Source organism: Muntiacus reevesi, chromosome 8 (genome assembly GCF_963930625.1).
Source record: "Muntiacus reevesi chromosome 8, mMunRee1.1, whole genome shotgun sequence".
Classification (NCBI taxonomy): Eukaryota; Metazoa; Chordata; class Mammalia; order Artiodactyla; family Cervidae; genus Muntiacus; species Muntiacus reevesi.
In genome coordinates this window covers 56,150,674-56,168,953 of record NC_089256.1, presented here as the reverse complement: position 1 = coordinate 56,168,953, position 18,280 = coordinate 56,150,674, and the positions used below count along the sequence as shown (strand labels likewise).

The following is an 18,280-nucleotide window of genomic DNA, read 5'->3' as shown; positions in this document are numbered from 1 at the left end:
TCTCTCTTATCCAGGGGTCGAACCCCATCTGCTGTGTCTCCTGCATTGCAGGCAGATTCTTTACCCTCTGAGCCATCAAGGAAGCCAGTATAGCAGCTAAGAAAATGAACCCGCAGAAAGGGAACTTTAGCGATATTCAATATTTTAATTGTTCTCTTTTCTTTTTCTTTCTTTCTTTCTTTCTTTTTTTTTTTCTCTTTCCTGGGCAAAGGATTAAGGACAAAAAAAGGCGGGATATCAGCTTTCAGATAGAATTATCAAAAATCTGAGAATTGGGCAGCAGAATGTTCCAGGCTCTTTTCTTACTTCCCTTGTGTAAGAAGCTGAGGCCAGTCGGGGTGTTTTATATGGAGGTGTGAAATTGTGTTTATACACATCTCTACATGGCTAAACATTTGGAAACCACAATAACATTCCCAGAGGAATCTGTCCTTAATACAGGAAGTGACAGCTTTGTGAAGGCATCACAATTGAGCTCTGGTTTTTCCTTCTAGATCCCAGGATTTAATTTCTAGAAGAAATGAGAGCTCTGTGATGTTCCATGGGGCTGCTCAGAATTACAGGCAACTTAGTTTCAAAGCTTGTCCAATGCAAAGCACCTGAGATTGGCTTAACCTCAGGGACCTTGTTACATTCAGAAATGTCTGAAACCACAAACTGTAAATTCTGAAGGGTACAGGCAAAAAGAAGAGGCCAGAGATTACAGACTTGTTATTCAATGAGACCGCATTCCTCTCCCACAACTCCCCTCCTATCAAGCTCCCAAATCTACTTCCTCTTGCTCTGCACTTGGGTTTACTAAATAGGCTTGGTCTCTAAAAGATAGTGGTGCCTCCCACATGCTGTGGATCAGAACTGTGACCAGGCAGAGCTCTGGCATGTTTGTTGGTGCAATTCTTGTGGATGAAATGTGTGCAGAGAATAGAGAACCAGGAGATGTATAAGCTGAGGTCACAGGGCATTTTGAATTGGCCATCAATTCTCTTAAAGATCAAACATACCCTTCTACTACAGAAGTCCCAATGTCTTTTCTCAGTCATTTCCTGCCTGGTTTTCCTGCTTGGTAGATTCTGTAGTTGTTATTATCTTCCTTCTCCTTGAAACCATCTCCCATGTTGACTATGTCTTCCATGTTTCAGTTCCTGTCCTGCCATCTTGACTCTTCTTTCTTCCTTTTTCTTTTAACTTTGACCGTCAGAATATTGGCATAACTTCAATATCCTTATTTCAACTTGGACCATCAGAATATTGGCATCACTTCAGTATCCTTATTTCCAGCCTTGGTTTCTGTCCAGAATACCTGAGTCACATTTCCAACCAAGCATTAACCCACAGAATTCTCAACAACACCTTGAACTCATCATGTTGTTGTTCAGTTGCCAAGGCGTGTTTTTATGACCCCATGGACTGCAGCACACCAGGCGTCTCTGTCCGTCACTCATCATGTTTGAGACCAAATCCATCCTTTTCTTCCCTCTTAAATTCCTTGGAAGAATTCAGCTAGTTGGTAGGTCAGCCTCTTATCTTAGCATCAATTCCAAGGCTGACTGGGGTAGTACATTTCCTTTGCATCCTTTTCTTTTTAGTTTAATCTAATGAAGTTGACTAATCTAAAGGAAAGCTTCTCTCTTACAGGAGACAAGGAGAAGGCCTTAGGATCTACTGGGGGAGTTCTGAGCAACTGTCACTGTTAGTCCGCTGGAATCCGTGGTCCACTGAGGTGCCTTACGCTACCTTCACTGAGCACCCTATGAAATACACAAGTGAGAAGTTTCTCGAAATTTGCAAGGTAGGAGGCAGCTTGGGCATCACTCTTAAATTAGTTTTTTGGAGAATCTATGTGCTTTTAAAACATGTACTGTTAAAGAAATGATAAGATTCAACCTGGGTTTTATATAGACAAAAGCTATAATAGATTTATAGAATTTTTTTAGTAAACAATGGAGCTGTTTTATATTAGAAAAAATGCATAATATTTATATTAACCATATGATGCTATTTCCTCTTGCTAATTTCTTAGCAAAAATTATAGTGTAATATTGTTGAAAAATTGCAATACTTGTGTTTATCTTTGTTTATTGCTTACAGTGTATATAGAATTTTTTGGGTATAATTAAATTATAATTATTTTATTCAGAGAAGGAATGTAGAATAGTGTTAAGTAGGAAGTCAGATATAGCTCTGTGATCATGTTTAATCACTTTTTTCCTCTAGGCCTTGGTAGTATTATCTCTAAAATGGACATGAAGAACAACTGCTTTTCCTCTGAACCTCACTGGGCCATTGTAAGGCTAAATGGGATAAACTATATATAAATGCTTCATAAATTATAAAGAAATTAAGAGTATTTTTTATGTCTTTAAACCTCATCTTCCCAAATAGATTTTAAATTTGTCTCAGATGGCTGAGAGGTCCCCTTCTACTATTATTTCAACTTTCCTAGGGAGACTTAAGCTGTCCTTGGACACCCTGAATAGTCAGAAAGTAAAACAGAACTAGAAATGCAGTGAAAAATCAGCCTTTGTATTTTCAACAAAACCAGATATATATAAGAATATATATAAGGGCTTCAAAATTCTTGCCTTCTCTGTCCTTTCTATTTTATCTTTATAGGCTGTCATCATTTTAGAATATCACAATTCTTTATTTGCTGTAAATTCAAAATATGGCAGTCTGCATTTAAGTCTTTCTATGGTTGGATGGCATATATTCCATTTCTTGCTTTATTTTAAACACACTTCTTTATGTAAGTGAGTATGTATGTGTATAAACAAATAATTTAAATTGATAAATCCATTATTTTATAAAAAGGATCTGAGGCAAATCGTATGTGATTAGAGGCTAGAGGGGGTCTTCTTTTCCTCTAATACATAAGTGAAGTGGGCTAGAATCCCATTCTGCTCTCAGCAAAAGGCAAGTGTCCTTTTAAGATTGATGTAGGTGTCTTCAGGGGCTTATAGCCTCAAGGTTTGCCTCTGATGTCAAGCTCTTGAAGGCGCTAAATTAGTTCATTGTGTGGATTATGTGATTCTTCTAATTCACCATACCTCAACCCAAGCATCAACATCAGCCCCTAGTCTGACTCTTAACCATCCAAAGTCATATAGAACAACACAACAGTGACACAAAGACATATGCATGACAGAAGACTCACTGAGGACTTCTGGGAGATACGATAGGAATTTACATTACAATGACACCCAGAACTTCAGATGGAATATTGGATATTCTTATTTTTAAAGATATTATTAACAATAACGCTCAGATGCATTGCTTCAGAATCTCGTCTTCTCTTTCCTGCTCTTGTTCTTCCCCAAACCCCTGTTCTTTTCCTCTTCCTTATTAAAGTGCAGAGTCATTTATGTTTCTTTTTTTTTTAAATACATGTTAATCCACCTGAAAGAGCTTAATAATGTATGTTTCCAAAGCCATTTCCTGCCTTTAAAGGGAATCTGGTTCTAATAATTAATATAATATATATTTTGAAGTAGTAGTCACTTTTTTTATTACAAGTCAAAAATGAATACCACCTGCTTTGGTTATGGCATCCATCACTTCCTGGGCCAAGTCTTCTCTTATTTCTCATACCTGATATGTTTAAACAGTTATTCTCTGAGTGTTCTTTGGGGGAAGAAATTCAGGGTAAAGGACTAAAAAACAAGTTCTGTTACCTGCAGAGAAATACCACTGCATGGCTCTAATACTTGATAGTGCTTTATTTTTTTCTGCCATATAGAAATAAAATCGAATATTTTAAAAGGAAGATGAAAAATAAAATATCAAAAGGGAGTGGAAACAAGGTCCTACTGTATAGCACAGGGAACTCTGCTCAATGTTAAGTGGCAGCCTGGATGGGAGGGGAGTTTACGGGAGAATGGACACGTGTATACATATGGCTAAGTCCCTTTGCTATTCACTTGAAACTATCACAACTTTGTTAATTGGCTATACTCCAATATAAAATAGAAAGTTTAAACAAGGGGTTGTGGTGGAATAACTACCCCCCAAATATCCACGAATGCAGCTAATAGACTGTAACATTACATTTTGCCCAAGACTTCCCATCAGCCAAGGCTAAAAGGGAAACTTGAGGTTCATATAGCTCTCCTTAGATGGAAGTAAGAATAGCGGGTGTCTGTGTGTGTGTGTGTGTGTGTGTTAGTGTGTGTGTGTACGTATGTGTGCACGTGTGCGTGCATATATGGGTATGAGCGGGGCAAGTGGTTGGTTAATTAATTGGTTGGTTTTCAGTCAATCAAACTACTTTGTGAATCTGTTAAGCGTATTTTCTTTAAGGATTTTCTCATTCAACTATTCTTTCAAAGTCTTCTTTCTTCCTAAAAATAGTCTGGAACCTCATTTGCCAAACCGTTTCTTAGTCAAAGGCCACCCTGAGTCCCAGATCTCTAAGAAAACAAGTGATCTCAGTCTGGGATATGAGATGATGACTGCTCTGATCCAGTTCTTTGTGTCTTGGTTTCTCTTTTGTTTTTGGTTTTTATGTCACAGAGTTATTTGTGTTTAGGACTTTTTCCAAAATTGGCTTTGATTAATACTCAGTTATATTAATGCAAAAGTATAAATAAGAATAGTAATTCTGGGGATATAGAATCCCTTTTAAATGAATATTTTGGTATAATACAATTTTTAAAGGGTGATTTAAACTAGTTTTTCTTAATTTCTCTCATGAATGAAATAGGAAAAAGTAAAAGAATATGGGGGAAATGCATAACTAAATGAAATACCTGAAACAATTTAATTCAATTTGAAAATGAAGGTCACTCAGTCATGTCTGACTCTTTGACTCTTTTTCTCCAGGCCAGAATACTAGAGTGGGTAGCCTATCCTTTCTCCAGGGGATCTTCCCAGTCCAGAAATTGAACCAGAGCCTCCTGTATTGCAGGCAGATTTTTTACCAACTGAGCTTCGAGGGAAGCCCTAATTCAATTTAGGAAACCCACAATGGCAGAAGAGAGAGAATTATGTTGAACCGAGCTATCCACAGTCAAAAATTTCAAATTATTTATGATCTAATGGAATAATTTATTTTTAAAAGTACAGTTATAAAATTCATTTTTTGTTTTTACTCAGAGTCTTTTATTCTATAGCACTTGGAATCTCTTTATTTGACAAATGTTTTCTAGTCCCTACAAGTTGTTGGTATTATGATTGTGATTAAGAATACAAATATAAATGAGACAAGATTCTTGCCTTTGTGGAAGGCATTGCTTAATAGAGGAAGCAGATAAAAATACAAAGATTTTAAAATAAGTATTGAAGAACTGAAAAAGAAGTTTGGATCAGATGCAAAGATGTGGAGACAGTTGAAAGTGCATGGAGTGTCTTAGACACAGACAGCTTAGCTGGAGTTTAATCTTGTGTATTTCTCACCATAATTGTATTGGCTCATATGGTACATATAAGTACCTAAACTACATTAAGGAATGGAGAGAAACAAAGACATCTTGAGATATTCAGGATATCAGTGGAAGAAGATAACTGATAGGATATGGTAGGTGAATGAGAAGAAGAAGTCAAAGATGGTATGGTCTGTTTTGGTAGATGGTGAGTCCATTAATTTAAATGGAGAGAACTAAAAGAAGAGTAGGTTTGGGGATTCTGTTTAGGACATGTTGAGTTTGAAGTGTTCTTGGAATGTGGAGTTGAACTGGTTGCCAGGAAGTTAGAAATTTAGGTCTGTTTGAAGCTCAGGAGAGAAAGTTGAACTGGTAATATAGGTGTCAGATCATACAACACTGGGGCAAAGCTGAGTCATGGGATTGATTGGGCTGAAAGGTACCTGAGGAAGGAGCTTTAATGGGTAAATTGCATTCAAATTAAAATTTATACTATCTTTAAGTCCTTCAGCACTGATCTAAAAAATCTCCATTAATTTATGAAATACTGTGTCAAAATTCATTACTTCTTTTACCTAACTCACTAACTCTGCATCATTTCTACATCTAATAAGTATGATAGTCAACTCTTTCCAGATATTCTTGCTTATCTCCAAGCCTTACCAACTTTTTCAATCTGCACATTCACATACTTTGCATTACTCATATAAAACAGTTGTGAAAATAGAAAATAACATTTTTGATATTGCTTTTATTATTATAAGACATAATAATTTCATATAAATGTTGTAATTACATGATATTTATTGATTACAGTTTGCATGTTTTCATGTAATTCAACTAACAAAAACTCTTTGAGGTCAGAATGCTATCTCCACTTTAAAAGTGAAGGTACTTAGAGTGGTTAAGTGAATTGACTGAGGTATTATAATAACTGTATTTCTCCATTCAAACAATTTGTCAGTGCTCAAGGAAATGTCTAAAAACCAGAAGGAAGTCTGTGTGTGTGCATATTAATAGTCACTGCTATGATATATGATAGGGTAGGATATGATACCATATTTTTACAACCAAGGTCACTTATTCTTAATTGTTTCACCCACTTTATATTTGCAACTTCTAGCCATATCTTTCTTCTTTTAGCCATTTGTTACAGAATTAGTTTCATTTGCCCAATGCGCAGCAAGCCAAATGCTTAGATGCTGAGTTTTTTTGCAGAGAAAGGATTTCTTCACAAGGAAGCCAAAAAGGAAGAGAGGAGAACAGATCTCAAATCTGCCTCCCCAAAGGCAAGAGGCTTAAGATATTTATGAAATAAACAAGCAGGGTGGTCTGAGGCATGGAGAAAGGTGATTGGAGACAACAAAAAGCTGAGGCGATCCGTGTTCCATGCAGGCATACCTGAGTTACCTGCTTCTTCTTCAGATGCATATTCAGAAAATGGCAGCATTAGAATGATCTGAGGGTGGAGTTTTTGGCCCTCTGACATCAAGAGGTCATTCTTTGGACATTTACATAGGCCAAGTTAAATGGTCAGATGTTCCAACCAATTTGAACTGTCAAGACTAGCTCCATGTTTTGAAAATCAACTTAAGCCACCATTACTATGGCTACCCATAATTAGAGGCATGATCAATAAGGAGCAGCTAAAGGAATCTTGTGATATATTCTCTAATCTACATGAAGCTTGGAGGGCTTGCAATTTGCAGGAACAATTAAAGTGAGTTTAGTCAGTGTAGACAGGTTACAGAGTGGTATTTATTAAGCAAATTATAGATCAAGGATCTAACTGATAACTGTGCTTGATTTCACATTGTCTTAATGGATTCTTTGTGTGGAGAGTCTTGTTGAGAGGAACCAGTGATTGAGTCCAGAGCTGTAGAATAATAGTAAATAGATCATGAATGCTCTATAGCCTAATCAAAGTGAGTTACAGACCAACCCTTTTTTACTTTTGTCTGGCATCTTCTTATTTCTGAGGGAATTCTGAAACTGAACCAATATTTTAGTAATCAAATGTAACTTTATATTCTTAACCCCTTGGTTTCCCACCACATAGACTGAACAAATATTTATTTATTTGTTTATTTTTGTTATTTTAATTGTTTGGCTCCTTGGCTTTTGGATTCTTCATTCCCTGACTAAGAATTGAACCTAGATTGAATGACTAATTTCATTGGTCTTGACAATGAAAGCACTGAGTCCTAACCACTGGATTGTTATGGCATTCCTTAACAAATATTTGTTAAGTATCCACCTGGCATACTCTTAATATATGCAGAGCAATGCAGTAGATAATCATTGGGATTTTGTTGTTTGTTTATTTGTTGAGCTCTGTCCTACTCTTTTGTGACCCCATGGACTGTATTCTGCCAGGCTCCTCTGTCTATGGGATTTTCCAGGCAAGAATGTTGGAGTAGGGTACCATTTCCTTCTCCAGGGGCTCTTTGGAACCCAGAGATTGAACTTGTGTCTCCTGCACTGGCAGGCAGATTCTTTACCGCTGAGCCACCAGGGATGCCCTAATTGTTGGGATAGCAAGAAGAATAAAACAGATTTTGCCCTCCAGACATTTATATCTAGAGGGAGAATGCAAAAAATGGTCAGTTCAGTTCAGTCGCTCAGACATGTCTAACTCTTATGAACCGCAGCACTCCAGGCCTCCCTGTCCATCCCCAACTTCTGGAGTCCACCCAGACCCATGTCCATTGAGTTGGTGATGCCATCCAACCATCTCATCCTCTGTTGTCCCCTTCTCCTGCCCTCAATCTTTCCCAGCATCAGGGTCTTTTCAAATGAGTCAGCTCTTCGCATCTGGTGGCCAGAATATTGGAGTTTCAGCTTTAACATCAGTCCTTCCAATGAACACCCAGGACTGATCTCCTTTAGGATGGACTGGTTGGATCTCCTTGCAGTCCAAGGGCCTACTTAACAAATTATAATTTAGTGTGCAAATACTGTTGATGGAGAGAATCAAAAGATTCTATCAGAGCCCAGCAAAAAGAATAGTTAAGTCCAGAAGTTAACAAATGTGCTAACACTTGTGAAACTCAAGAGTGATTTAGCCATCAAAGCAGATGCAGAAAGACATTTTAAGTAAAAGAAACATGATTAGAAGCTGCAAATTACAAAGGTGTATAAAATGTTCTTGGACAAAGAGTCATTCACTTAAGCTAGAATTTAAAGTGTGTGTGTGTATGTGTGTGTGCGTGCATGTGCAAATATGCACGAGGAGGGTTGGGGAAATAGAATAGGATGAAGATGGAAATTAGAATTTGTAGGGAAAAAAGCTTCTGCCTCATCCTCCCTTTTGCTCTATTATGCTCCTAAACATACTCACAGTCACAGTGTCTCTATAAAGATAATTCCAAGTAATCGTGCAAGGATGATATAAATATTCTGTTCAGCTGTGCAGCTTCCCAAGTGATTTCCATTGTTCGATGTTGGATGGACTTACTTTTTATTTCAACATGCTTCACTTGCTACAATGGGAGGGTGAAACCTGTAGCCTGAGGCTTAGAAAACCTGCTCAGCAAAGGAATGTGGGCCTGCAGGCATGAAACCTGGTCTCTTTACCCAGGGTAAACAGGAAGCAAGAGATGGTTGTAATAAGGAAAACTGAGACTCTGGGCAGTGAACTGCTGGCAGACAGCACCTGAAGCAAACCAGGGGCCCAGTCACTCAGCTGGTAAATAATCGCTGTAAAGTCAAGAATACTACACACACACACACACACACACCCCGCTACACCCCTATCCTTTACCCTAACCAGCACACAGGCCTTCTGTAACCGGAGTTGTTAAACTTCACCCTCTGTTTTTGAGACTAGAATAAAAGAGGGAGCCAGGGGTGGGCGTATGAAAGCTTTTAACGAAAAGTATGTGACTGGTGGCATTCATATCAAATGACACCACGTTCCTGTCGCACAGATTAAGTTCAGGTGCCTGAAATGCTCAAGAGCCAGCTTGGGGACTTGGCCTTTTGTCTGCCTCTCCTTCATGCCCAGCTTGTCCCTCTGTCTTCATGGCCCATCTTCTTCTTAAAGGGCTCACAGAAATGACTAGAAATGAAGGGCATCTGACTCGAGTGAAATGCCAAGTTCACTGAATGTAAAGTAATGTCAACTTTTTCTTTCCAGCCTTTTGATTCTGAGGCCACAGAGAATTCTCATGAAATAAAACTTACGATGAGGACTGGGGAGGCATTCTGTAATCCAATCTGATATATATATATATATATATATATATATATATATATATGTATATATATATGTATATATGTATAAATAAAATCTGTGAAAAGGCATCCTGACAGCCAAGAAGGTGTTGCCCATGGCAAAGTTAAGGTGAACTGAGCTTTGGACTTCAGGAAATCATAATTCAATGATGATGTAGTTAATTATTTATTGACAGTATTGATTATTGGCAATAGGCTTCCTTTAATGCCTTTGCAATATGACTCCAAGTTCCAGCTTAATTTTATATCCTTCCCCAAACCTTCCTGGAAGACATTAGCAGGTGGGCACATGTGCATAGAGCTTTTACAAATCCTTATTTATTAAAGTTAGTTTGATCTTTGTAGACAACTTATGAATTTGATGCTATTAATATCCTTATTTTATAGAAGAGGAACTATAAAATTCAGAGAGGTTAGATTTGCCCAAGATCACACAGTTAGTGAGAACCATATTAGCAATGTAAGACCAGATCTGTTTGATCTGAATACTCATGATATATCATGTTCTATTCTTCGTTTAGTTCAGTGGTTCTCAACAGGAGATGATTTTATCCCTGGGGGACATTGGACAACATTTTTGGTTGCCACACCTGGGGTTGAAGTGCTACTGCTTAGCTTTCTAAAATCTGGAGGACATACTCCCCTCTTAGAAATAATTTCCTAGCCCCAAATAGCAATAATTCCAAGGTAGAGAAATATTAGATTAGTTGTATAGATGAATAGCCATACTTGTGACTCTGATTCTCAGAAAAATGGATGAAATGTTTGAGATGCATATATGAAATGTGATAGAATAAAAAGTAACTTTTGCCTTGACTATTTGGGAAGGCATTGTGGAAGAGAAAGGATTTGAGCTTGGTTGTGAAAGATGAATAAGAGCCATGGGCATTATAACTCTTTGTGGACTGAACAGACTATCAGAGAGTTTCTTAGCTTAATACAGTGGATTTTTTTTTTATTTTTTAAAGGAAAAGTTTTCTAAAAAGAAAACCTTTCTCAGAACCCAAATACATAAAACTGATAAAAATAAAGCAACTGTGATTGATGTGATTGTAGTTTTTCTTCCCTAACTTTTCCCCAAATCTTCAGGCGTGCATTTTTTTTTAATACTATTAATAATAGCATTTTCTTGCTTTTCAAAAGAATCCTGATTTGGATAATGTATGATATGGTCACCCAACCTATAAGGAAATGTAGTGTTCTAAGAAACAAATTTCAAAAAGTATCGAGCCTGATTTTTTTCTATATCCCTTTGGAAAATTAAGAACATGAATTCTTTCCTAAATATTAGAATTTCATTCAAACTCTTCTAGAAACTTACATAACTATAACACAGGTATCAAAACCTAGAAATAAACATCACTACAATACTATACTGTAGCAGGGCTTCCTTGGTGGCTCAGATGATAAAGAGACTGCCTGTAATGCAAGAGACCCAGGTTCTATCCCCGGGTCAGGAACATCCCCTGGAGAAGGAAATGGCAACCCACTTTACTATTCTTGCCTGGAGAATCCTACAGACAGAGGAGCCTGGAAGGCAACAGTTCATGGTCACAGAGTCAGACACGACTGAGTGACTAACGCTTTCACTTTCATAGTACTATTAACTAAAATACAGACCTTATCCAAATTTCATCAGTTTTTTGTTTTGTTTTTCCTAATGTCTTCTGCCTGCTCCAGGATTCAATCCAAGATTCCTTGTTATATTTAATTATTCTGTTTCTTTATTCTCCTCCGAACTGTGACAGTCTCTGTCTTTCCTTTTTCTTTTTTCTCTTTGACCTTGGGGCTTTTGATACAATGTTCTCATGGTGGGTTTGGCTGATGTTTTCTCATGATTAGGTTGAAGTCTGCTTTTTTAAGGGCACAAATACTGCAGAAGTGGTGCTGTGTCCTTTCACTGCATCATATTGCAGGTTCACTATGCCTGTATGCCTTGTTACAGATATTAACCTTAATTACTTGTCTAAGATGGTGTATGCCAGATTGCTCCTTTGTAAAGTTAGTATTTTTCCTTTATAATTGATAAATACCTTGGAAGAGATACTTTGATGCACAATCCATGTCTTTTGAAGTCATGGTTTCTGAATAGAATTGAATATATATCCATTGGCCTCCAGGGAACTTTTATTACTTTAAAATAGGGCATATCACAAGATTAAAAAAAAAAATACTTTCTCAAGTCTATGATTTATATAAAGGAAATTGGCATTCAAAGTCTGGAATTGAAAGGAGTAGGACTAAGGAATCTAAACTCTTTCTTGCCTCTGATAATATTTATATCTATAAATAGTATGCTTTAAAATACTTTTGAGCAATTCGCTGGGATTCATACAATAGTCTGATGAAGTTGGTATTTACCATCATTATTATTTTCCCATTTTCAGATACATAAACTAAGATCCAGGGAGATTAAATGATTCTTCTAGAATCTAACCATTAGTTTTGGGCAAGGAAACATACTTTTCCCCCTATACACAGTGATGGAGGGGACATGGTTAGATTGCTGTGAGGTGGGTATGTCTATGTAGAGGAATGTGGCTTCTTAGAGAGTATGAGGCAAGGCAAATAAAACAATAGATGAATGACTGGAATCTGCACACTTAGCTTCTGACCATGGTTACTTTGTGATTTTAAACATAGCAATTAAATTAAATACTCCTGTTATTGAAATTAATTTATTCTTCCCATTTTGCTTTTTTCTTTGGAAACTTAAGAAAGAACACTTGCTGCTTTTCTTATCCAGTCACTAAAGCACTGGTGGAGTGTTCAGTGAGGAATGATGTCCTCCGTTCCAGAATTTCCAGGCTATATGACTACAGTTCGTTTCATTCACTAGCACGTAATATTTAGATCCATTCTAAGGTCTTAAAGAGGGTGCTGGGAGTAATTATAAGAGGTAACTTCTGTCTGTCTTTGTTACTATAGCCTGAACCTCATGGTAAACAAGCAAAACCCTGCTTATCTATTAGATTCTTTAGTCAGTGAAGTGAGTTTAAATTAAGGTTTGACATTATCTAATTAGGTAACTATTACTTTATTGAAAACCCACAGATATCAATGCACTCTAGCAAACTTTATATTATTTATCATAAAGTCACCATTTTTTTAACTTCTGAGTTGCTGAAGTTCCAATACTTTGGTCACCTGATGTGAAGAGTTGGAAAAGACCCTGATGCTGGGGAAAAATGGAATACAAAAGGAGATGGGTGTGGGTCAGAGGAAGAGTAGGTTAGATAGCCTCAACAATTCAGTGGACATGAATTTGAGCAAACTGAGGGCGACAGTGAAGGACAGGGAAGCCTGGCGTGCTGCAGTCCACGGGGTCACAAACAGTCAGACATGACTTAGTGACTAAACAACAAAATTAGCCCCAAACCATAGATTTCAATGCCTCTTTTCAAAGAGTAAGCTGAGGCTCATAAAGGAGAAGTGAATTTATGATAAAGTCATAAACAAGTAAATTTATGATAAAGTCAAAAACAAGTAAAGTCAGAACAAGTAAATCACATAAGTTTATTCGCACGGTTTTTCTCTCTTTCCTATTTTTTATCCCTTTTGTTCTGTGCTGTGTTGTGTTAAGTCACTGCAGTCATTTCCAACTCTTTGTGGCCCTGCGAACTGTAGCCCTCCAGGTTCCTCTGTCCAGGTAGGAAGACTGGAGTGGGTTGCCATGCCCTCCTCCAGGGGATCTTCCCAGCCCAGTAATCAAACCCAGGTCTCCTGCATTGCAGGCCGATTTCTTACCATCTGAACCACCAGGGAAGTCCATGAATATTGGAGTGGGTAGTCTATCCTTTCTCCAGGGGATCTTCCCAACCCAGAAATCGAACTGGGGTCTCCTGCATTGCAGGCAGTTGCTTTACCAGCTGAGCTATCAGGGAAGCCCCTTGTCCGTTATAGATTAGGTCAAGTAGTAATGATGGATATATTCTAAATTTTAGATTTTTTTCTTACTAACAAGGAAACTAAGGCTACAATGGAGAAGTGGTTTGCCCAAGGGCAATTTGGTATAAAAGTAACAGTCCAGGATAAAAATGTGATTATGGGTAACAACTACAGGCTTCTCTTTCTTCATCGAATCATCACTCTGTATTAGTCCCTCAAAGCAAAGATTGGCCCTCCTCATGGAGAAAAGTAAAAACATTGGTCACTTGGTTGAATATGCATAGTAATTTAGATGGATATTGGAATATACTCCGAAAGTTTTAATTTAAACTTGTAAGCCAGTTGCCTACAAAGCATATTTGGATCTCACTGTGACTAGTCCCTTGTTCCTAATATTCTTTTTTACCATTAAGAGAAAATGGAGTGACTCTGGACAAGTCATTTACTTTCTCTGTGCCTTGATTTCTAATATGGAAATAATGATACCTTCTTTTACTTACCTGAGTGGCTTATACTGAAATGAGTTAATGGATATAAATGAGCTAATTGGAAATACAAAGATCTGGGCTTTCCTAATTTGTTTCCTTCTTTATATCTCTGTCTGTAGTGCTCCCTGAATTACCCTCCTCTCAACCCAGTTCAACCTGATTTGACCAAAAGAATGGTCTTTTTTCGTTTTTAAAAAAATTTTTACTCATTTAACTTAAAGTTCAGGATAGGCTGATTTAGTAACTCGGATGGCTTTGTGAAAAATTTCTCTGGCTTCATGTCTTAGTTCTTTCCTTTTATTGTTTTCAGTCTAAGTCAGGTTCTCACCGTGTGGCCAAAATGACCATGAATACCTCTGGACCTGGATGATATGTTTCATAGCCGCATTGGTCACGTGCCCATACCTGAACCAATCTCCTATGGATTCCTCTCATTGGTTAGAACTGAGTCATGTACTAAAGCCAGCTCCACTTATGCTATTTGCACTAAATGGAAGAATGTGGCTCTCCAAAGGAAAATAGAGACATTTTTTTTTAATCTTTTAAAAATTAGTTATTTATTGGCTGTGCTGGATTTTTGTTGCTGTGCAGGCTTTTATCTAGTTGTGGGAAGTGGGGGCTATTCTCTAGTTGTGGTGGGCAGGCTTCTTATTGCAGTGGCTTCTCTGCAAGGAGAAGGAAAGGAGACGGGGCTTAGATAGCTTGCGCTGTGGAGCACTAGCTGTAGGTGTGGAGGCTTCAGTAGTTGTGACTCCCAGGTTCTAGAGCACAGGGTCAATAGTTGTGGTGCATGGGCTTAGTTGTTCTGTGGCATACATGATCTTCCTGGATCAGGGATGAAACCTGTGTCTCTTGCATTGGCAGGCAGATTCATATCTGCTGTACCATCATGGAAGCCCTGAGGCAATCTTATTGGAAGAGGAATCTCAACTGGAGAGAAGGATACTGGGTTAGAAAGAAAAGCAGCAGTCAGCTAGACCATCTTTAACCTCATTTCACTTGCTGAAACCCTATTAATCCTTGGAGGGTTGCCTCAAATGTCTCCTTTGGAAGTCATTTTTGATCCTCTAACCATATATGATTTCATTTGTTTTTCTTTAATATCTCGTGCCAGTTTCTGCTGTTTATTTTCATGGACTTTGTATGATCATTAAAAGTTCATTTTTTTTTATTATTATAGTGTCACTGCTGTGTGGGCTTCTCCAATGGCTCAGCGGTAAATAACCCACCCACCAAACTGATACAGCCACTTTGGAAGATAGTATGGAGATTCCTTAAAAAACTAGGAATAAATCCAACTTACAAACCAGCACTCCCACTCCCAGGCATATATCCTGAGGAAACCAAAATTGAAAAAGATACATGTACCCCAATGTTCATTGCAGCACTATTTACAATAACTAGAATATGGAAGCAACCTAGATGTCCACTGACAGTTCAGTGCAGTTCAGTTCAGTCGCTCAGTTGTGTCCAACTCTTTGCGACCCCATGGACTGCATGCAGCATAGCCGGCCTCCCTGTCCATCACCAATTCCCAGAGTTTACCCAAACTCATGTCCATTGCGTCAGTGATGCCATCCAACCATCTCGTTCTCTGTTGTCCCCTTCTCCTCCCACCTTCAATCTTTCCCAGCATCAGGGTCTTTTCAAATGAGTCAGTTCTTTGCATCAGGTATCCAAAATATTGGAGTTTCAGCTTCAACATCAGTCCTTCCAATGAACACTCAGGACTGATCTCCTTTAGGATGGACTGGTTGGATCTCCTTGCAGTCCAAGGGACTCTCAAGAGTCTTCTCCAACACCACAGTTCAAAAGCATCAATTCTTCAGCGCTCAGCTTTCTTTGTAGTCCAATTCTCACATCCATACATGACTACTGGAAAAACCATAGCCTTGACTAGACGGACCTTTGTTGGCAAAGTAATGTCTCTCCTTTTAAATTATGTTGTCTAGGTTGGTCATAACTTTACTGCCAAGGAGTAAGCGTCTTTTAATTTCATGACTGCAGTCACCATCCGCAGTGATTTTGGAGCCCCCCCAAAATAAAGTCTGCCACTGTTTCCACTGTTTTCCCATCTATTTGACATGAAGTGATGGGGCTGGATGCCATGATCTTAGTTTTCTGAATATTGAACTTTAAGCCAACTTTTTCACTCTCCTCTTTCACTTTCATCAAGAGGCTCTTTAGTTCTTCTTTGCTTTCTGCCATAAGAGTGGTGTCATCGCCATATCTGAGGCTATTGATATTTCTCCCAGCAATCTTGATTCCAGCTTGTGCTTCATCCAGCTCAGCGTTTCTCATGATGTACTCTGCATATAAGTACATTCACCTATCCATCAACAGATGAATGGATAAATAAGCTGTGGTACATATATATATACAATGAGATGTTGTTTAGCCACAGAAAGGAACATGTGTGAGTCATTCCAATGAGGTGTACAAACCTAGAACCTATTATACAGAGTGAAGTAAGTCAGAAAGAGAAATATAAATATCATATACTGACACATATATATGGAATCTAGAAAGAGGATACTGATTAATTTATTTGCAGGGCAGCAATGGAGAAACAGAGAGAACAGACTTATGGACCCGGGGGAGAAGGGGAGAGAGGGTGAGATGCATGAAAAGAGTAACATGGAAACTTACATTACCACATGTGAAATACACAGCCAATGGGAATTTGCTGTGTGGCTCAGGGGATTCAAACAGGGTCTCTGTGACTATCTAGAAGGGTGGGGTGGGGAGGGGAATGAGAGGGGTTTTGGGAGAGATCAGCAATGGTTGTACCTATATGGCTGATTCTTGTTGATGTTTGACAGAAAACAACAAAATTCCATAAAGCAATTATCCTTCAATTAAAAAATAGATAAAGTGGCAAAAAAGAAAGAACCCACCTGCCAATGTAGGAGATGTTAGAGTCGCAGTTTCAATCCCTGGATCAAGAAGATCTCCTGGAGGAGGGCATGGCAACCCACTCCAGTATTCTTGCCTGGAGAATCCCATGGACAGAGGAGCCTGGAGGGCTACATTCCACAGGGTCACAAAGAGTCAGACACAGCTGAAGTGACTTGGCGCTCACACGTTGTAAGGGCAGTGGCTATATCTCACTTGTCTGAATCTTCAGTAGTACGTGACAGGTGTCTGATCCAAACTGACTATCAGCAAATATTTGTTAAACTGACTTCTTAATGTTGCACAAGTTATCAATAATGAAAAATAAATAAGATGCAGCAGTTAATTTTATTATGTACAAAACTTATTAACAGATCAATATATTAAAAGACTAAGGAAGCAATATTAACAATTCCAAGAAATGATTTCTGTTTAAGTAGTAAGAATAAGTGCAGTTCCAGGAGAGTAGTCAACTTTTGTGAGGACTGGCTGGGGAGGGTGTGTCTCTGGACCTACTTTGCACTCACTAATTCTGTGTCTTCTTTTCCTCTTCAGTTGTCTGAGTTCACGTCAAAGCTTGTTCCAGCTATCCAGAACACCCACAAGAATTCCACTGGATCTGGAAGAGGAGAGGGATTGACGGTGCTTGCTGAACCCATTTTGATTGAGACTTACACTGGGCTAATGTCATTCATTGGAAACCAAAACAAACTTGGCTATTCCCTTGCTCGGGGGAGTATTGGTTTTTGACACTCCTTTCCATGGATAAATACATCATCCATAGCTACATCATTATTGAAGATTCTGTTTTAGCTCACCATATTTTTAGACAAAAACAATCAGCTACTTTTAAATAGTATCACATGATTTTAAATATTTAGTTTCTTAGGAGATCGAAAAGCTTGATTAGACTGATAAATGCACACTTCAGATCTTTTATGAAATTTCTTAAAATCAGAAAATAAATTCACCTAAGTATATTGAATAACATTATCAAGTAAATACCTGATCATAAACTCAGGGCACACCCTCTGGGTTCTTGTTTCTTGGTCCTCCAAATGTGGGCATGTTCTGGGTCTTTATTTTCAGCCCTTGGATCCTGATCTTCTCTCTCACTGGGATCTCAATCTGTATTATTTCAGTTCCATTTTTATGAGGATGACTTCTAAAGCCATAGTCCCATCCCTGGGACTTCAATTTTGCATTTCTGTCTGCTGATCATGTATATCAGTAGCCACTTATATTCAGCTTCTTCAAAATTTTGGATTTCTCTATGAGATTTTAATAGTCACAGTTATTAATTTTGATGTCTTTAATCTTCTTGCCAAATACATTCCATATTATATCTCTTTTAGCCTGTCTGAGTTGCTATAACAAATATACTATAGACTGGGTGGCTAATAAACAACATAAATT

The 18,280-nt window shown here is 38.0% G+C and overlaps 1 protein-coding gene across 1 annotated transcript in view; it reads left to right on the top strand.

Moving 5' to 3' along the window:
• The window catches only part of TPRG1 (tumor protein p63 regulated 1), a 155,173-nt gene extending 137,104 nt beyond the window's left edge, over positions 1–18,069 (top strand). The window contains exons 5-6 of the mRNA XM_065943421.1: positions 1,636–1,789; positions 17,420–18,069. Of these exons, the coding sequence (XP_065799493.1) occupies positions 1,636–1,789; positions 17,420–17,614 (349 nt within the window). The 3' untranslated portion in view covers positions 17,615–18,069. The remainder of the gene's footprint in view (positions 1–1,635; positions 1,790–17,419) is intronic.
• The last annotated feature ends 211 nt before the right edge of the window (positions 18,070–18,280 follow it).